The sequence below is a fragment of the Bufo bufo genome, chromosome 7 (genome assembly GCF_905171765.1).
Source record: "Bufo bufo chromosome 7, aBufBuf1.1, whole genome shotgun sequence".
In the NCBI taxonomy this organism is placed as follows: Eukaryota; Metazoa; Chordata; class Amphibia; order Anura; family Bufonidae; genus Bufo; species Bufo bufo.
The window spans coordinates 28,204,481-28,226,044 of NC_053395.1; the positions used below are offsets into that span (position 1 = coordinate 28,204,481).

At 47.2% G+C, this 21,564-nt stretch overlaps 1 protein-coding gene across 3 annotated transcripts in view; it reads right to left on the bottom strand.

Annotated features, from left to right (window-relative positions):
• Nucleotides 1-4,005: 4,005 nt before the first annotated feature.
• Nucleotides 4,006-21,564, bottom strand: part of LOC121008971 (mitochondrial import inner membrane translocase subunit tim16-B-like) — a 136,674-nt gene continuing 119,115 nt past the window's right edge. The window contains exons 23-31 of one of the 3 annotated variants that reach the window (XM_040441820.1): nucleotides 20,591-20,680; nucleotides 20,382-20,498; nucleotides 20,159-20,294; nucleotides 19,933-20,024; nucleotides 19,396-19,482; nucleotides 8,867-8,951; nucleotides 8,636-8,775; nucleotides 6,571-6,636; nucleotides 4,006-4,280 (exon numbers count right to left, since the gene is read on the bottom strand). In XM_040441820.1, coding sequence (XP_040297754.1) covers nucleotides 4,194-4,280; nucleotides 6,571-6,636; nucleotides 8,636-8,775; nucleotides 8,867-8,951; nucleotides 19,396-19,482; nucleotides 19,933-20,024; nucleotides 20,159-20,294; nucleotides 20,382-20,498; nucleotides 20,591-20,680 — 900 coding nt within the window. In that variant the 3' untranslated portion in view covers nucleotides 4,006-4,193. Of the gene's footprint in view, nucleotides 4,281-6,570; nucleotides 6,637-8,635; nucleotides 8,776-8,866; nucleotides 8,952-10,637; nucleotides 10,785-16,208; nucleotides 16,758-19,395; nucleotides 19,483-19,932; nucleotides 20,025-20,158; nucleotides 20,295-20,381; nucleotides 20,499-20,590; nucleotides 20,681-21,564 lie in introns of those variants that run through there. The other 2 variants (XM_040441818.1, XM_040441819.1) reach the window with 2 other exon arrangements.

Sequence of the window (21,564 nt, forward strand, 5' to 3'; positions counted from 1 at the left end):
GGCGCAACAGAAAAATACGGATGCGCACATGGCGCCATAGAAATGAAAGGTTCAGTGCACTGTATGCAGAAAAAGATAAAAAATATGGTCATGTGCATGAGGCCTAGGATGCAGACCTATTCATCTCAATGGGTCCGCAAAAAATGTGTGCTGTCCGCATCAGTATGTCAGTTCCGTAGCCCCGCATAAAAAAATAGAACATGTCCTATTCCTGTCCATTTTAAGCATTGTTACAATGGATCCGCAAAAAAAACGGATGGCATACAGATGTCATCAGTTTTTTTTTTGCGGACCGCAAAACACATACGGTCGTGTGCATGTAGCCTAAATCTAAATTGATTAATTTAGAAAAAAAGGTAGACATTCATACAGTGCAGTAGGCTGTCAGTGGTGGTCGGGCTTTTTTTAGGGAAAAATTTGCCGAAATGGTTCAGAGTGGGTTAAAAAAAAAAAAATGTTTTCTTGCCAATCCACCGTTGCTCCTGTTTCGTCAATTACCCGGTCTCAGTTGGTTTCTACTGTCTCCTCGCCAGTTGCAGCTGCAGTCGATAGCTGGTTGAGCGAACATTTCCTATGTTTCAAGACGGGGCCAGGAAGACCAGATGGGACCCCAAGTGTCGGGGGATTCGTTTCGTTGTTTTTTTTTAACGCACTCTGAGCCCTTTGCCCCTTTAAAGAAGCCGTGCTAGTAAGTACTTCTTAAATAGCTTCTATGGAAATGTTTCTGGTAGGACAACGTGTAAAAGCCGCTTATAAATCCTAATTCGCACATGTAATATTTAAGGCCAGGCTGTACCCAGTGAGACTGAAGCCCCCGGAATGAGACAGGTCACTTTTGTGTTGGGGACACTTGAGTACAGCAGACATACAATGTTCTAAGGGAGTGATGCTCTGTGTGGCCCTTGGTTCCTGGAGTAATGATCTGCAGGCAGCCACACGACGTGCCTTCTGTATCACATTGAACCTCCCCTTACCCCCCTGGGGGTCTTTTAACTCCTCCTTGTCCAAGTGAAGACAGCTCTTGCATCGGTGTGCGTGGGAGATCCTGAGTGACTGCGACATGACGAGACCGCCCCCTAGAGTGCGGAGAAGATTGTCCAGTGAGCCCCATATGGGGCAAAACTGCCAACGAGATGCTTCCCTGCGTTGGGGGCATTTATTCAACCAATAAAATAAATAATAAAAACAAAAAAAAGTCTCCATGTTTCTTTCTTAGAACATACACACTGTATAGTCAGCTATAGGGGTTGTCTCATGAAGGTGCCCTATTTATAAGCCACATTTACTGATTTGACCATTTTTATAACAAAAATTCCTTAGTATTATTTTTGTAGGTACTGGAACTCTATTTTTATGATACAGGGTCTCAGACTCTCCACTAGGGGGAGTTTAGGAGCTTGCTGCAAACTGCATATATTGAACACGCTGCAGCAGGCTCCCCCTAGTGGTGAATGCAAGAGGCCAGAATTTTATTGTTTGCAGTGTTTTCTGCTGCACCATCAGACAGCGGGTTAGAGAACCTGAGAGCTGTGATGTATAGGTTTATATTCTTTGGCGCAGGGTAAATCCCGACAGGACTCCTAGAAGAGCCAGTGAGAGTCCCCATTACCCCAACCACACAGGATGATTGACGGCCTTCTCTATACACACACAATGATACGGGGTGAGCTGCCCATCATCCTGTGTGTGGGCAGGGTGCACAGCAACTGCAGGTGGCAATGCCATCCCGTTTACTTTTATTAGTTGCAATGCAGGCAGCGCCACACTCCGATCTTTGGCCATGCAATGTGGGTCGCAACCAAGGTCGCTGTGCAGTCATAGTCTTGACGTGGTCCTCTTTTTAGATTATAAATTTCCATCCAGATTTAGTGCAATAGGACCTTAGAGGGCTTCATTTTGTAAGGGCTCAAACACATGAATGTGGTTTGGGTCCGCATTTTTTGCGGCTCAGATGTGAACCCATCTTGTCCGTTTTGCAGACAAGAATAGGCATTTCTATTATGGGACGACCTGTTCCATTAATTGCGGAACACACACGGGCAGCATCCATTTTGCGGATCCACAATTTAAAGACTGCAAAACACAGTGCGGTCGTGTGCATAAGGCCTTAATGTATGGATCTGCTATTCAGAGTCATAAACCCTTCAGGTCAAAGACAGCACTAGGACAACTAAATACAGTGTGCGGGCTTCAGCAAACAGCTCCTCAAAACTCAGCTTCCTTGGCCAACCCGATGTGATAGGTTGTCAGAGATTATTTTTGCTGTGGGCTGTGTCTGGTAGAGTACATCAGCTTCACACAAGCGAATAAAGCCTCATTCACACGTCAGTGATTTCCATCAGTGATTGTGAGCCAAAACCAGGATTGGAGCCTCCACAGACATAAGGTATAAGGCAGAGATGCTCAACCTACGGTTCTCCAGCTATTGTAAAACTACAACTCCCACCGTGCCTTTCTGTAGGCTGAGAAATATGGGAGTTGTAGTTTTCCAACAGCTGGAGGGCCGCAGGTTGAGCATGCCTGATCTAAGGGAAAGATCTGCCCCAGTTCTGTGTTTAGAGCTGCACCTGGTTTTGGCTCAAAATCACTGACCGAACACTGATGTGTGAATGAGGCCTAAGGCCCCTTTCACACGAGCGAGTTTTCCGCGCGGGTGCAATGCGTGACGGGAACGCATTGCACCTGTACTGAAACCGGACCCATTCATTTCTATGGGGCTGTGAACACGAGCAGTGATTTTCACGCATCACTTGTGCGTTGCGTGAAAATCGCAGCATGTTCTATATTCTGCATTTTTCACGCAACGCAGGCCCCATAGAATTGAATGGGGCAGCGTGAAAATCCCAAGCATCCGCAAGCAAGTGCGGATGCGGTGAGATTTTCACGAACGGTTGCTAGGAGACGATCGGGATGGAGACCCGATCATTATTATTTTCCCTTATAACATGGTTATAAGCAAAATAATAGCATTCTTAATACAGAATGCATAGTACAATAGGGCTGGAGGGGTTAAAAAAAAAAAAATATATATATATATATATATATATATCAACTCACCTTAATCCACTTGATCGCGCAGCCGGCATCTCTTCTGTCTTCTTCTTTGCTGTGCACAGGAAAAGGACCTTTGATGACGTCACTGCGCTCATCACATGGTCCGTCACATGATCCATCACCATGGTAAAAGATCATGTGATTGACCATGTGATGAGTGAGTGCAGTGATGTCATCAAAGGTCCTATTCCTCAAAGAAGACAGAAGAGATGCCGGCTGCGCGAACAAGTGGATTAAGGCGAGTTAAATTATTATAATTTATTTTTTTTTTTAACCCCTCCAGCCCTATTGTACTATGCATTCTGTATTCAGAATGCTATTATTTTCCCTTATAACCATGTTATAAGGGAAAATAATACAATCTACACAACCTTGAACCCAAACCTGAACTTTTGTGAAGAAGTTCGGGTCTGGATACCACATTCCGTTTTTTATCACGCGGGTGCAAAACACATTGCACCCACGTGAAAAAAACGGAACGCAATCGCAGTCAAAACTGACTGCAATTGGGTACCTACTCGCGCGGGTTTGCCGCAACGCTCGTCTGCAAGGGGCCTAAGACTGACCTGGAATACCAGACTCGCCCCATGGACAAGAGTGGCGCTATATTTATCTACAAAGACCTGTGAAAACATTACTGTGGATAAAGGATTTCTTTATTGGGAGGAACAAGTGTCACAACTGATCAACCCACGCAGCTTGGGGGGGACCAAAACATGACGCCTGGTGTCCAGGTTTATACACCATAACCTGACATCTGAGCAGCAGTACAAATAACCGACTAACCAGCGAGACACCCTGGAGGCAGCCGTAAGTGCTGAACCTGCGTTCAGGCAGCCGATCCGTTCAGTAAGAACCTCTGGCAGCGTCCAGGCACTTTTTTTTTTTCCTTCAGTTGACACAATGGCTGCCTCCACTGTGTGCACGTGACAGGTGAGATACTAGGCCAGGTGCCCTACAAAAATATAAAACTTTATTATCACAGAATAAATTACAACATTAAGGCGACCCAATTCTTATGTTGGCCTAAGTGGCGACCCCAATATTTGATGTCACAGAGGTTTACGCGGTCACCGTGAGGAGCATCGACCCTGGAGCCATGCACGGCTATTGGCAGGAGGCATCTAGAAGGGCCTGTATCACGTAGTCTTGGACTCCTCTCCTGAATCTTTCACATTGTTCTCGATCTGTAACTCCTGGTCAAGTCTCTCTTTGGCTCGAACAACCTGGAAATATTGGTAATATGCATAATTGTCAGGACTGGATGCGGCCCAGGAGCGGGTACACCATACATGACATGGCACGTGCGCCATGCCTCTTACTGTGCTTTACAGATACCGGATGTTGTGTCACTGTGCGCTCCTCTGTATTCAAGGCCTCTATGGGCCCCAAGGTAAAAGCTTCTCAGTGCGCATCTGTCCTTGATAATGAATGGCTTCATGCATCCTGATCAAGGTCAATTCAAGCAAGCTATATGTGCTAGGGCTCATGCGCCACCATATTACAACTCCCATTATGAGCTGTACATCTTAAAAGGGGTTATCCCATCATAATGATCACTGTTAAATCTGTTAATAATTTGACAGTGATCATTTTTGTAAATATATTTGATTAACAAATTCCCACCGTTTAGGATAAAATTCAACCCCACATTCTTACCTCGTTGTTGTCATTCGGTCTCCCATGGTTACGGCCACCGCTCTTCTCTGGAATCCCGTTGGCCGCGCTTGCGCAGAAGACTCCTCCTTTTCTCCCGGCCGGGCTGCTCGCTGTCCTGAATGCGCACGCTGCCGCGCATGCGCGATGGTGACTTCTTCCTGGCCAGAATAGTACAGAGCTGCAAACCTGCACTATACTGGACAGGAATAAGTCACCATGGCGCATGCGCGGCGGCGTGCACGTTCAGTCAAGCATGCGGCCCGGCCAGGAGAAGACTTCAATCAAGATGAAGCGCGCCCCCAGCCAGAATCCAGGAAGTGAACGGGGCGCTGGCAGCAGGTAAGTATGAAAAGGTGAAGTGGGATAACCCCTTTAAGGTAAGAAAGAAAGCGAACGAGCGATCCAGAGCAGGCATGGCCAACCTGCGGCTCTCCAGCTGTTGTAAAACTACAACTCCCACCATGCCCTGCTGTAGGATAATAGATGTAGGCACTCTGGGCATGCTGGGAGTTGTAGTTTTGCAACAGCTGGAGAGCCTCAGGTTGGCCATCCCTGATCCAGAGAAAAAAAAAATAGTGCAAGCAAGCCGGAGCAGTAAAAAGGCTACTTTCACATTTACGTTTTCCTTTCCGGTTTTGAGATCCAGTTGAGGATCAATGGGGACAAAACTGAACAAACCGGAACGGAGTGCACCAGGATGCATTCTGTTCCGGTTTGTTGCGTTCCCACGCCGGACACAAAACCGCTGCAAGCAGTGTTTTTCTGTGGGGCATGGGAAACTGAACATGATCCGACACCGAAAAGCATGCAAGTCAACGTTTTTTCAGCGCCCATTGACTTACAATGGATTTAGTGGCGGATCCAGCATGTTCAATATAATACAACCGGATCTGTTCTGAACAGATGCAGCCGTAGCTGTATTATGCAAATCGATGCATTCTGCTTTAGTTTTGAGATCCCATGCCGAATCTCAAATCTGGACAGCAAAAACGCATATGTGAAAGTAGCCTTAGGCCTCTTTCACACTTGCGTTGTCCGGATCCGGCGTGTACTCCACTTGCCGGAATTACACGCCGGATCCGGAAAAACGCAAGTGTACTGAAAGCATTTGAAGACGGAACCGTCTTCCAAATGCGTTCAGTGTTACTATGGCACCCAGGACGCTATTAAAGTCCTGGTTGCCATAGTAGGAGCGGGGAGCGGGGGAGCAGTATACTTACAGTCCGTGCGGCTCCCGGGGCGCTCCAGAATGACGTCAGAGCGCCCCATGCGCATGGATGACGTGATCCATGTGATCACGTGATCCATGCGCTTGGGGCGCCCTGACGTCACTCTGGAGCGCCCGGGGAGCCGCACGGACGGTAAGTATACTGCTCCCCCGCTCCCCGCTACACTTTACCATGGCTGCCAGGACTTTAGCGTCCCGGCAGCCATGGTAACCACTCTGAAAAAGCTAAATGTCGGCTCCGGCAATGCGCCGAAACGACGTTTAGCTTAAGGCCGGATCCGGATCAATGCCTTTCAATGGGCATTAATTCCGTATCCGGCATTGGGCAAGTGTTCAGGATTTTTGGCCGGAGCAAAAAGCGTAGCATGCTGCGGTATTTTCTCCGGCCAACAAACGTTCCGTTCCGGAACTGAAGACATCCTGATGCATCCTGAACGGATTTCTCTCCATTCAGAATGCATTAGGATAATCCTGATCAGGATTCTTCCGGCATAGAGCCCCGACGACGGAACTCTATGCCGGAAGACAAGAACGCAAGTGTGAAAGAGCCCTTAGTTGGTCGGCCACTGCCGGGTTTGTGGTCAGAGATCGCTTCAATTCCAAATTATTCAAAAATAAATCCCACTCACTTTTGACTGTAGGTAGAAGGATCCTCCCGCTGCCTTGTCATTTACTTTGAAAAGATGGTCGTATTGCTAGAGGAGAAAAACAATGATCAGACCCTTGTGCCTCTGGAGACATCGCTTATTCTGTAGTGCTTCCGTGCCTCCGTTCCACACACCTTTCGGATTGCGGTGCGCAAACGGCTGGTGCCTGTATACAGCGGGCCCACTGTTTGCAGGCCGCAATACAGGCACGGTCAGGCAAGTCTTAGGGCTCATGCAACGGCCATGTGCATGAGCCCCAAGGCTTTGTTCACGTCTGCAGTGGAGGTTACCGTATGAGGAGTAGATTCTGGCAAAATGACGGAAGCTGTCAAAGATGGGTCCATCGGCGCCATTGGTTGCAGAATCTGGCCCTTTTTTTTCCCCATTAATTATTTTGTTCCTATACTGGAGCAGATAAAAGCAGAAAAGCTCCGCAGACATGAAGCTAGCCTTTTAGGGAAGCTAGCGCGGTGGCAATACAGCTCAGCCCCATTCACATGAATTAGACTGAGGTGCAACTAGGCCATGTGACCGATGTACGGTGACGTCACAAGGCCTAGGAACAAACTACGGTGCTAATGAAAAGTCTTCTGACAGCTCATCATGGGGGTCCTGGGTGTCAGGCCCCTGGCAATCTGATATTGATAACTTATCCTGAGGATAAGTCATAAATATTAATTCCCAGCAAACCCCTTTAACCCCCTAACTGTTTCGCCCCCGTCCAGCTCCAGTGGTGGGAAAAGTAACTAACTGGAGGGGGGAGGGCTGCATTAGATGCTGCCATCATCTGAATGGTAGTAGCTAGAAACTGGTCTTGTTTGAAAGCTTTATTTTTACAAAGATTACAGCAGATAAAAAGGTTCTCCGTGTTTTTCTCTTTTATTTTGTTTTCAACAGAAGCAAAGTAACATACGACATTCCAAGCTTTCAGACAATACCAGAATGTCAGCAATATGTTCAGTGCAGGGGAAGATATCACTGATAGAAATCGGGATGCTGTGCATGCAGCTGAAAGCGAAAGTAAAAACAGGTTTTACCTGCGATTATTCCCGACTCGATTTCTAACAGTGATTTCTCCTCTGTTGCTTGGACTTTAGCTGTCATTTTCTTGTACGAAAGCCCGGAATGTCAGCTTTCAAACGAGACCAGTTGCATGTTTCTAGCTGCTATCACTCAGGAGATAGTAGCACCGAATGCAGCCCTTTCCCCTCCAGTTAGCTACTTTTGCCACTGCCCGAGCTGGACTCGGGCAAAACAGTTAGGTGGTTAAGTCTGCAGGTCCCTAATAACTTCATTGAAGGGGTATTCCGGTATACAAAACTTGGTTCCTATTGAAAGTATGGGGCTCAAAGAGATTAAATCTAGAGATGAATCAATTGAGTAACTTGAAAAAAAAAAATCCTCGATGCAGAGTGACATCCGGTCCCAGCAAATCGCATGAAGAGGACGGTGGAAGAGCTGTGGATTGTCGGCAGCGCCCCTAGCAGGAAAGGTAAGTATTTTATTTGACTGGCACTGGGGACTGGTGGCTAGGAGGGGGAGGGGGGACTGATGGCGCTGAGGACTGATGGCATGGGGGGGGGGGGTGATGAGTTGTTAGAAAACGTTCTTTTAATTAGTTTTTTCCTATTAGAGTATTGGATTAATCAGTAGAATACTTGATTACTAAAATAATCGATAGCTGCTGCCCTAATTAAATCATTCACTGGCCCAAAAGTTGATGTTGATAGCCTGCTGCTTAGACCTACCACCTGTAGTTCATCTTCAGACTGGGGGCATCAGCAATGCATGATGGGAATTGTAGTCTATACCCACACCACTCTTCCCGCACCAAGCCGGAGAAAGAGAGTGACGACAAAAGGGGTTCTCGGGGCTACAGATACTGATGACCCGTCGCCAAGATCGATCAACAATATCCCAGTCTTAGAAAACCCCTTTAATTTCAAGGTTCTTGTCCGAACTGCGAGAATACCCCTTTAAAGGAAAAGTGCACGTGGTAACCTAGGATTGGTCTGACGCGCTCACGCCGTGTCTGTGCTGCTCCTACCGTCTGAATCTCTTCAGGGTCCAGTTTGGAGACGTTCAGGATCTGCTGGGCCTCCTGCAGGCTTATTCCGGACAAGCTGCTGGCCGCTGCCGACTCTTTCCCGGCACGCCCACCTCTCGCCTCGGCGGCGGCTCTGCTTGCTGGATGACGACACATGGGGGAGACCATATCAGAAGAATATGCAGGGTGACCACCTGCGCAGCCCCCCAGTATACACTTCTGTACACTTACCGGCAAACTCCTGGCGCAGAGCCCTTGTAAACGCCCGGCCCACGACCTGCGCCCCCATTACTAGGATCTGCGCTAAGTATTTCGCCTGTACAGGAGGGAAAGCACGTAGAATAAATATAAGGGGAGGAAGGGGAGGACTGGTGAATAATGCATGATCGCAGGTGCCCCCAGCAATCACACAAATGGCGCCGAGCAGTAGTGCGAATATCAAAGCCCAAGGACTCCCTGTATTACACGGACCCCACAGATCTCCCCTGTGGCGATCACCCTGAACCTACCCCAGTGATATCAGGGCTCAGGATGGCTTCCCTTTAACCTGCTGGCGAAAAAGCTTTGCACATTGACAGCACTGAGGGGTTAGCGCAAAGCACCCTGAATGTACGGCCATTTAACCTCTTAGGGCTCTTTCACACTTGCGTTCTTGTCTTCCGGCATAGAGTTCCGTCGTCGGGGCTCTATGCCGGAAGAATCCTGATCAGTTTTATCCTAATGCATTCTGAATGGAGAGAAATCCGTTCAGGATGCATCAGGATGTCTTCAGTTCCGGACCGGAATGTTTTTTGGCCGGAGAAAATACCGCAGCATGCTGCGCTTTTTGCTCCGGCCAAAAATCCTGAACACTTGCCGCAAGGCCGGATCTGGAATTAATGCCCATTGAAAGGCATTGATCCGGATCTGGCCTGAAGCTAAACGTCGTTTCGGCGCATTGCCGGATCCGACGTTTAGCTTTTTCTGAATGGTTACCATGGTTGCCAGGACGCTAAAGTCCTGGCAGCCATGGTAAAGTGTAGTGGGGAGCGGGGGAGCAGTATACTTACCGTCCGTGCGGCTCCCCGGGCGCTCCAGAGTGACGTCAGGGCGCCCCACGCGCATGGGTGACGTGATCACATGGATCACGTCATCCATGCGCATGGGGCGCTCTGACATCATTCTGGAGCGCCCTGGGAGCCGCACGGACGGTAAGTATACCGCTCCCCCGCTCCCCACTACTACTATGGCAACCAGGACTTTAATAGCGTCCTGGGTGCCATAGTAACACTGAAAGCATTTTGAAGACGGATCCGTCTTCAAATGCTTTCAGTTCACTTGCGTTTTTCCGGATCCGGCGGGCACCTCCGGCAAATGGAGTACACGCCGGATCCGGACAACGCAAGTGTGAAAGAGGCCTTAGATGCTGCAATCAATATCAACGGAGGCATCTAAGTGGTTAGACGGGGGGCTCCACCTGCCATCCCATCATTGCACCCCCAGAGCGATCAGGGGGCGCCAATGCATTGCTATAACAACCGAGGCCTAAAGAAAAAAAACATCCCCCACCAAAAAAAAAACACAACACATGCTATAGGATATGTGGGCTGAATAAATAAAAATAAAAAATATGCGGAAGACGATCTTTAAGGGATCGGGGCAATTTATTTTTTTCTATTGTCACAAGATCAGATATTTAGGATGATAGGAGTGATTGTCCTTACACATGGCTTATTATCATTAATGGCGGAAAGATAATAAATACATATATATATAAAGCCAGGTCCATAAAGCATGGTGCTGTAGGCGACCTAAATCTTGCGATTATCGGCCGACTTCTTCCTAAGGGACCACTGCTGTCTAAACAGAGTCACTGGCAGGGGCTGCTGGGACTTGTAGTGCAATCTAAATGGCGGCGACAGGTCTACATGACACAACACATAGTGGCGACAGGACAACACGACGCATCGTGACGCTCACACACATTCACACTAGAGCTCCGCTCGGCCCCTGCGTTTCTTACCATCTCTCTCTCTCTGCCGCCGTCAAGGTTACATGCGCTGCCGTAGCACACACGCTGTCTGCAGCGCAAGGACCTTAATGACGTCACGACCAGCTGACCGCGTTGACAGACCACGTGACGGCGCCATTTTGGAAAGCTGTAGTTCCAGCTGGAGAATTGAATTCTGGGAGTTATGTAAACACGTCATGGGTGGGCGGAGCTAGGAGCTCAGACGTGGTTATACAAGACCATACCCTGACGCACTGCAGGGCGCTATAAACGCTGGTACAGAAATGAGTGCAAGTTTTACCTGTAGCAACCAATCAGGGTTCAGCTTCTATTTTACCCTAGTGAAGACTAAACATCAAAGCAGTGATGTGATTGGTTGTGTTGTAGAGAGCAAAGGAAAAATGTGACGCAGTTGCCTATAGTAGCCAATCAAATTCCAGCTGTGTCCTGATTGGGTGCTGTTACCACTGTTTCTATAATAGTGGAGCCTTTATCAACCAAAGCTGTTACCTGATTGGTTGTTATGGTCTGACCTTTCACCTTTTCCCTTGCATTAATAACCCCTTCAGGACCCTGCCTGGTATTTAAGAAAATGAAAATACTTAAATATTACTAGTATAAATATATTCCCAAATACATTTCATTCGCTATAATGGTTTATTTTGTCTAGGTAACAATCATTAGGAGAAATAAAATGGCTGCCGTCCTACTAGGGACCGGTTCAGGTCTGAAGTCACTTTGTGAGGCTTACATAATAGAAACCACCCATAAATGGCCCCATTTTAAAAACTACACCCCCCCCCCCCCCCCCCCCCCAAGGTATTCAAAACCAATTTTGCAAACTTTGTTAACCCTTTAGGTGTTCCACAAGAATTAAAGCAAAATGTAGATGAAATTTCAGAATTTCACTTTTTTGGCAGATTTTCCATTTTAATCATTTTTTTCCAGTAACAAAGCAAGGGATAACAGCTAAACAAAACTCAATATTTATTACCCCGATTCTGTAGTTTACAGAAACACCCCATATGTGATTGTAAACTGCTGTACCGGCACACGGCAGGGCGCAGAAGGAAAGGAACGCCTTGTGGTTTTTAGAGGGCAGATTTCACTGGGATAATTTTAAGTTGCCATGTCACATTTGAAGCCCCCGATGCACCCCTAGAGTAGAAATTCACAATAAGTGACCCCATTTTGGAAACTACGGGATAAGGTGGGACCAGCTGACCATCCAATATGTATGGAGGTTTCCAGACTCTCCCCCAATGACAGATGTCCGGGGATGAGATGGATTAAGCAGGTCTGCACTGTCCTTAAAGCGGTTCTCCGGGAATAATCAGTGTCTAGCAAGTGCCCGCAGCCAGCCTCTCTAAGCAGAGGATTCATACTGGCTTCAGTGGTGACGTGCTGCTCGTGGCCGTGTCACTGCTGAATCCAGTTATTGGCTGCAGAGGAGCATGTGACCATGCCCATACAGTGCCAGAAGTAAACCGTGCAGTGACACACCAGAGACAGCACGGAGGACCGAATCAGAAGGGAGCAGGTAAGTATGAATCTTGTGTTTAGAGAGACAGGCTGCAGGCACTTGCTAAATACTGATTATTTCCAGACAACCCCTTTAAACTGATGTTTAAAGGTGTATCCTTAGGAGAGATCATCAATATTAGATTGGTAAAGGTCCGACTCCCGGAGCCCCCACTGATCATCTGTTCTGCAGTAGCTCCAGGACTACACAGCACCCTCCACGGTGTAGTGGACAAAGCTGGTAAGTGCAACGCTGCTCCCATTCACTTGCCAGCTGTGTAGCGCCAGAGCTGCTGCAGAACAGCTGTTCAGTGGGGTTGCCCCCGCCAATTTAATATTGATGACCTATCTTAAGGCTAGGCCATGAATATAAAATCCTGGAGAAGATTTCATACCCTTATTTTCACCCAGGCAGACCCTCTGAGGCTAGCATCGGAGCAGGGCAAAGGCATTTTTTGGAGGTCCGGTGACGTACCGGGCTCTCTATGGGGCTGCCAGGAACTGATGGGCAGGATTTAGCGCTGCCCTAGCCAGTAAAACAGCTAGGGCAGTGCTAATGCCTGCCCATCAGAGCCGGTGACGTCACCGAACACACTGCCGGGCGGAAGTTTCCGCCCGGCAGTGTGTTATTGAAAACAAAAGAACCCTTGCCCTGGTGCGCGATTTAGTGCAGGGCAAGGGAGTGCATGGGAGCATGAGATGCTCCGATGCTAGCCTCAGGGGGGCTGCCTGGGTGAAAATAAGGGTATGTCCGGGTTCAGCTCTGAAGCTGGACAACCCCTTTAAGAAAGACAAGCTTCTGACAGAAGAGTCTGGCATTGTCTCCTTTCCCCACTGAAAACGTATACACTCACCTAAAGAATTATTAGTGCCCCCATACTAATCCGGTGTTGGACCCCCTTTTGCCTTCAGAACTGCCTTAATTTTACGTGGCATTGATTCCACAAGGTGCTGATAGCATTCTTTAGAAATGTTGGCCCATATTGATAGGATAGCATCTTGCAGTTGATGGAGATTTGAGGGATGCACATCCAGGGCATGAAGCTCCCGTTCCACCACATTCCAAAGATGCTCTATTGGGTTGAGATCTGGTGACTGTGGGGCCATTTTAGGACAGTGAACTCATTGTCATGTTCAAGAAACCAATGTGAAATGATTCGAGCTTTGTGACATGGTGCATTATCCTGCTGGAAGTAGCCATCAGAGGATGGATACATGTTCTCATTCTGTTTACGCCAAATTCAGACTCTACCATTTGAATGTCTCAACAGAAATCGAGACTCATCAGACCAGGCAACATTTTTCCAGTCTTCAACAGTCCAATTTTGGTGAGCTCGTGCAAATTGTAGCCTCTTTTTCCTATTTGTAGTGGAGATGAGTGGTACCCGGTGGGGTCTTCTGCTGTTGTAGCCCATCCGCCTTAAGGTTGTGCGTGTTGTGGCTTCACAAATGCTTTGCTGCATACCTCGGTTGTAACGAGTGGTTATTTCAGTCAACGTTGCTCTTCTATCAGCTTGAATCAGTCGGCCCATTCTCCTCTGACCTCTAGCATCCACAAGGCATTTTCGCCCACAGGACTGCCGCATACTGGATGTTTTTCCTTTTTCACACCATTCTTTGTAAACCCTAGAAATGGTTGTGCGTGAAAATCCCAGTAACTGAGCAGATTGTGAAATACTCAGACCGGCCCGTCTGGCACCAACAACCATGCCACGCTCAAAATTGCTTATTACACCTTTCTTTCCCATTCTGACATTCAGTTTGGAGTTCAGGAGATTGTCTTGACCAGGACCACACCCCTAAATGCATTGAAGCAACTGCCATGTGATTGGTTGACTAGATAATTGCATTAATGAGAAATAGAACAGGTGTTCCTAATAATTCTTTAGGTGAGTGTATATGATCAGCCGAGCATGCATGTGTACGGAGCAGTAAGACGGAACTGTTGTCGACAGAATAAGGCTACTTTCACACTCGCGTTTGGTGCGGATCCGTCTTGTATCTGCACAGACGGATCCGCACCGATAATGCAAACGCTTGTACTCGTTCATAACGGATCCGTTTGCATTATTCATTAAAAAAAAAGTCTAAGGGCTCTTTCACACTTGCGTTCTTGTCTTCCGGCATAGAGTTCCGTCGTCGGGGCTCTATGCCGGAAGAATCCTGATCAGTTTTATCCTAATGCATTCTGAATGGAGAGAAATCCGTTCAGGATGCATCAGGATGTCTTCAGTTCCGGAACGGAACGTTTTTTGGCCGGAGAAAATACCGCAGTATGCTGCGCTTTTTGCTCCGGCCAAAAATCCGGAACACTTGCCGCAAGGCCGGATCCGGAATTAATGCCCATTGAAAGGCATTGATCCGGATCCGGCCTTAAGCTAAACGTCGTTTCGGCGCATTACCGGATCCGACATTTAGCTTTTTCTGAATGGTTACCATGGCTGCCGGGACGCTAAAGTCCTGGCAGCCATGGTAAAGTGTAGCGGGGAGCGGGGGAGCAGTATACTTACCGTCCGTGCGGCTCCCCGGGCGCTCCAGAGTGACGTCAGGGCGCCCCAAGCGCATGGATCATGTGATCGCATGGATCACGTCATCCATGCGCATGGGGCGCTCTGACATCATTCTGGAGCGCCCCGGGAGCCGCACGGACTGTAAGTATACCGCTCCCCCGCTCCCCGCTCCTACTATGGAAACCAGGACTTTAATAGCGTCCTGGGTGCCATAGTAACACTGAACGCATTTGGAAGACGGTTCCGTCTTCAAATGCTTTCAGTACACTTGCGTTTTTCCGGATCCGGCGTGTAATTCCGGCAAGTGGAGTACACGCCGGATCCGGACAACGCAAGTGTGAAAGAGGCCTAAGTCAAAACGGATCCGTCTTGACTTACATTGAAAGTCAATGGGGGACGGATCAGTTTTCAATTGCACCATATTGTGTCAGTGAAAAACGGATCTGTCCCCATTGAATTACATTATCAGTTTGGCTCTGCATCGTCAGACAGTCACCAAAACGCTGCAAGCTGCGTTTTAGTGACCGTCTAAAAAACGCAACGGAGAGCAAACGCAGCCAAATTGATGCATTCTGAACAGATCCTTATCCATTCAGAATGCATTGGGGCTAAACTGATCCGTTTTGGGCCGCTTGTGAGATCCCTGAAACGGATCTCACAAGCGGACCCAGAAACGCCAGTGTGAAAGTAGCCTAAGTTATGTTATTTGTACGGCCAGTATAAATGTGTTGGCAGCCATCATTAGAGGGATCTCACTGCAAATGTATATGAGGAGCAGTCAGACACAATGGTCTATGGAGACCCCTCTGATAGCAGCAATAGACATTTCTCTGTGATAAGATATATTAGAAAGTTTCTTCTAGTCGCACGTACTATGAATTTAGGCAAAGCTGTGTGAGTTCAGTGACCATTGAGGGGACATGCACGCAGCAGTGTAGTTTAGAAAGAATTTCCACACTGATTTTCGGGTGGTTTTTGCTGTGTTTCTGCACCAGAATCAGCAAGTGTTACTCACCCTTTGTAATGCAAATCTGCACTGAAAATCCACAAAAACAATTGGGGGATAGGTCAGCAACATGAAAATCCTGGAGAATCTCTAATTGTCTGCTACACCTTCTTGGAGAATAGTGCAACACTAAATTACTCATTCAGGAATAGCCACTTGACTTGGTTGTTTTTTTTTTTTGTTGTTTTTTTAATTTTTCACATCTTTCCATTGCTCTCAGGATTGTGTTTGAGACTAACAAAAATACTGTCCTGCGTGAGGAGCAGAACCCTATTCGCTCCCTCTTTCTATAACATAATGAATATGTGCAAATGACACAAGTATCTGCTGTCACACCAATCTCCAGCTCCTATCTCTCTACAGGACCCTCGTGGTCTCCCCCCCCCCAAGGATCATGCCTGACCCTTATGCCTTCTGTCTGGATCTGTGTTCTTACGCAGAGCTTTCATCTGAAGGATCCCAGCTTCTTCCACCATTGACCTTTCGGCACTGCAGTACATTCACAGTCACCTCATCCCTCTGAAGCAGATACCAGCATAAGAAGGGCATTCTGAAGTTTTGACAGTTTTATTAGAAGTATAAGGCAGACCCTGCTTTGCAGGGCACATTTGGCAGTGCCACACGTGGTCCCTGTGTTAGTAAAATATATGGCTTCTACATGGCAGGTAAACATTAGACATGAGACCTGTTCCCCTGATCGACACGGGCTCGTCCCCAGAATAAACCCATGCAGTCAGGAATGGCGTTTGTTTCCACATTGTAAACAGATTAGGATGTGACCGCTGTGCTTAGAACATCACAATATGCTCCAGATCATACGCTCACTAAGCAAGTACTCTAAAAATGGCACCAGGAGTCGGGGGATGCCTAAGTGCCGGGGGGCACATGCTTGTGGCTGCTCCTGGGGTATACAATGATCCAGTTTTCTGGTGGGCCAGGAATGCTGGGAGCGTGTAAACAATCGGCCTGAGTTTATTTTTCCCTGGGATTGGAATGTATCAGAAGCGGAGCTGCCCTCCAAGACTTTTCCAGTTACATGGGAGGAAGGTGAGGGCTGGGCGGGCGGCTGGGGGTTACCGGAGGTCACCGCTAATCCTGAAAGAGACAAAATGCAGACCTGTCAGGAGAACAAAGAGCGTCTGTGCAGCCACATGTAAGGCTACTTTCACACTTGCGGCAGAGTGATCCGGCAAGCAGTTCCGTCTGCATGCAAACGGACAGCATTTGTAGACGGATCCGGATGTGGAAAAGTCAAAAAGACTGAACTGAAGACATCCTGATGCATCCTGAACGGATCCGTCTGTACGTTTGTCATACGGACAAATGGATCCGTTTCTATATTTTTTTCACATTTTTAAAGGTCTGCGCATGCGCAGACTGGAAGGACAGAGCCGGCATTGCAGTATTTTTAATGCCGGATCCGGCACTAATACATTTCAATGTAAATCAATGCCGGATCCGGCATTCCGGCAAGTGTTCCGGAATTTTGGACGGAGATAAAACCGCAGCATGCTGCTATATTATCTCCGTCCTAAAAAGTCAAAAAGACTGAACTGAAGACATCCTGATGCATCCTGAACGGATTTCTCTCCATTCAGAATGCATGGGGATGAAACTGATCAGTTATTTTCCGATATTGAGCCCCTAGGACGGAACTCAATGCCGGAAAAGAAAAACGCTGTTTAACTTTCCGTTCTTCTGATCTGTCAGAAGAAGACAAAAAAAAAAAAACAGGGTCCTGTATAAAAAAAAAAAAAAAAAAAAAAAGATCTTGCTGCATCAGGATACGTTTTTTTTTATAGGATCCTGTAAAAACAAAACCAAAAAAACCCAACAGATCCTGTTGCATCAGTTGGCATCCGTTTGAGCCATTTTCGTCTGAGATCCGTTTTTTTTAGATGGAAAAAATAGTACTGCATGCAGGACTTTTTTTTTCTGTCTAAAAAATGGGTCTCAGACAGAAATGGCTCAAACGGATGCCAACTGATGCAACAGGATCTGTTGGGTTTTTTTTGTTACAGGATCCTATAAAAAAACAGATCCTGATGCAGCAAGATCTTTTTTTTTACAGGATCCTGTTTTTTTTTTGTCTTTCTCTGACGGATCAGAAGAACGGACAGCTAAACAGTGATGTGAACTCAGCCTAACATGTGGAAGACTAGATGTCCAGCACACGTATAGACTGAACAGAGATGTATGACCCCTTTATTAACCATTAAAAGGGTTTCCGATCATAGACATTTATGGCATATCCATAGAACAGATGCAGGTCCTACCTCTCCACAATGGAGGGGGTCCCCTGATCCCGTCTGGAACCAGTTTAAAGGAGTTATTCAGGATTTATATTGATAATCTATCCTCAGGGTAGGTCATCAATATCACATCAGCGTGGGTCCGACACCCGGGACCTCCGCCGATCAGTGAGCACCACAGCCTCTTTCTAGGCCATGTAACGTCACCGTACATCGGTCACATGGCCTAGTTGCAGCTCAGCCCCATTGAAAGTGAATGGGGCTGAGCTGTAATACCAAGCACAACCGCTATACAATGTACAGCAATGTGCTTGGGCGGGAGCCGGCTGTGCTCACCAGAGCTCCGGGGATGCGGTGGCTCCATGAAACAGCTGATCGGCGGGGGTGCTGGAACTCCCGCCGATCTGATAATTATTACCTATCTTGAGGATAGGTCATCATTATCTATAACTGGATAACCCCTTTAACAAATGTGTGTTTAAAGAGCACTTAAAAAAAAAAAAAGCTCTTCAGTTGATAATTAGCAACAGACTACAAACCTGGCACTGGTATCTGTTGCTAAGGAGCAACTGACATCACTTTAAGTGGTGTGCTGAAAATATCAGCAACACCAAATCTTCAGTCATAGATGCGACTGGTTACTGTGCAGGTATAGGACTAGGACTATATACAGTCTTCCTAGGTCGGCCATACACATAATATGATCTATATGAGGTTTATATTGTAGGCTCTCTTTTGTAGACCTAAGGTGGACTTTAAAGGGGTGGTCTCACCTTGAACATTGGTGGCATATTGCTAGGATATGCCACCAATGTCCGACAGAGGTGGGACCTGTACTTATCGGACATTGATGGCATATCCTAGCAATGTGCCGCCAATGTTCAAGGTAAGACCACCCCTTTAAGGCTGAGGCTACACTGTGACACTTGTCACGCAACTCGAAAGCTGCTGCAACCCCAGAATTACAGAAAAATCCAACCCTGGTCAATTTTTTTACGGTTCTGGGCTCACGGCATGTTGCGGTTCACTTTTATGGTGGCACTGCCAACACAGCGATCGCACGACAGGTGTCAAGGTCAAGGTGTAAAAGTGCTCATGTAGAGACTGCATCCTTCAGAATAGTCAGCGGCATACAGGCCTCCATTTGTGACAGCCACAGGTGACACGCTGTGTCTTCAATGCCACAGATACCATACAAAGCAGGCTTTGCTGACAGGCTGCTTGTAAAAAGGGATCGAATTCCAACAATGGAAATGTCTCACTGAGCGCTGAATATCCAAAGTGCAGGTTCAGGAAAGGAGAACCTACAATTTAAATGTCTCTGTGGACGGTCAAACCCACAGCCCAGATCCGCAGGAGTCTTGTCGCGCCCTGACTAGGAATGGTTTGCATTAAATCAAACAGAGCTTTCCCATTCTGTAAGTTAGGAATACGGGCGGTTCTGACAACGTATACGATATCGGGTGTTATTCATCACTCACCCACTCATCCTCATCCACCCCTTCAAATGCATCCTGAGGCAGAGGGTCATCCCGGTTCCCCAGTTTTGCCACCATTGCATTCAGAAGCTGCGGTACAGAAAGGACATTCGTGTGAATTAGTCATCACTATCTATAAACGTTCTTTAGATCTGCATCTGGAAAGGACAGATGGTGTGAAATTTACATGACCTCTTGCCTTAGTGACATCACTGGTTCCTAGTGGACTGATTGGGATGCAATCTGTTGCATATGCTTCTACTATGAAAAGATACAGTAAGTCCACATACGGTGGACGACAGATTTTCCGCCACAGATCTTGCTGCAAATCTGTAGCGGAAATCAGAGTAAATTTTGCAGCAGATTTCACCACTGCTACCCTAAAAGTGGTGAAATCTGCGCTGAAAACGTCAAAAACAGAAGGAGCATGTGAATATTTGTAAAATCTTGTCCACTATGGATTTGGCAGCAAACCTGCCATGTGTTAATTGACCCAGAGACTTGAGCTGCAATGTAAAAGGATAAAGGTGCAGGCCTGACCTCCTCCTTCTTCTGTTCATCGGTCTTCTCTTGAAGGTACACAGATGATGGCACATACTTCTTGGTTGGGACCTCCTTAGGCGCCTGGCTCACTGCGGACAGAGAGGACAACTTCAGTGTTACGGCATGTATAGATCCCATGCGGTGTGATGTCATAGGCGAGGAGCCAGGTATAGGTTTTGCATTGGATTGGCAGGCGACACATGGGTGTATTCACAGCACGTACCAGGAATCATGCCCTCAGGACAGAGGTTGATGCTTCGCTGTTGCTTGTCTTTACCACTGAGCCATTCTTCTGCTGTCAGCGCAGGCTCCCAGGTGACACGGGTTGGAGGGAACACATCATCTTGGAAGAACTCTTTCTACATAAAAAAAAAAAAACACTCCCGTTAACGCTTCGTTTACACTATTATAACCAACCTGCCAACTGAATCACGGGCAGTACCCACCTTAACGCGTGGCACCCGGAAAGCCACAGGCTCCACAGAGTTAGAGCAAAGGCGAATGGCACGCAGAATCTCCACCTCGGGCACCGTGCAATCCACTTTCCGCAGGTACTGGAAGCCCTGGAGTTAAAAAGAACAGAAGTCTGATCATCGCTCTACACACATATACATCCTGCAGGGCGCCGGCTGTATCGTAAGACGTGTGGTCTCACCTTATGTGGCTCACTGGAGATGAAACTGTTACATTCCAAAAAGTAGGGGGACTCTGGGATCACCTCATAGAGAAACACTCGGGTGTCACCCTAAAAAGAATAGCGGCACCATCAGAGCAGGAAAATAACAGCAAAAGAGTGCGACGAGAGTCCTGGAAAGAAATGCCCCTAACATCCGCTGCATCCCTCAAGTACCAGCACATCTTAAAGATGACCGGTCAGCTCTCTTGTTTTACCAAACACATGTATTCCTCATTAAATATTGGAGTGTGGAGCATCCTCTGTTTTTCCTCCTGGAAAGGTATGAATAAATTAGACAACAAGGTGCAACTATTCCACAGTCTGCATGTCAGCACGGATTAGACAGTGTTGGAGTGTACAGTCGTGGCCAAAAGTTTTGAGAATGACACAAATATTAGTTTTCACAAAGTTTGCTGCTAAACTGCTTTTAGATCTTTGTTTCAGTTGTTTCTGTGATGTAGTGAAATATAATTACACGCACTTCATACGTTTCAAAGGCTTTTATCGACAATTACATGACATTTATGCAAAGAGTCAGTATTTGCAGTGTTGGCCCTTCTTTTTCAGGACCTCTGCAATCCGACTGGGCATGCTCTCAATCAACTTCTGGGCCAATTCCTGACTGATAACAACCCATTCTTTCATAATCACTTCTTGGAGTTTGTCAGAATTAGTGGGTTTTTGTTTGTCCACCCGCCTCTTGAGGATTGACCACAAGTTCTCAATGGGATTAAGATCTGGGGAGTTTCCAGGCCATAGACCCAAAATGTCAACGTTTTGGTCCCCGAGCCACTTAGTTATCACTTTTGCCTTATGGCACGGTGCTCCATCGTGCTGGAAAATGCATGGTTCTTCCCCAAACTGTTGTTTGATTGTTGGAAGAAGTTGCTGTTGGAGGGTGTTTTGGTCCCATTCTTTATTCATGGCTGTGTTTTTGGGCAAAATTGTGAGTG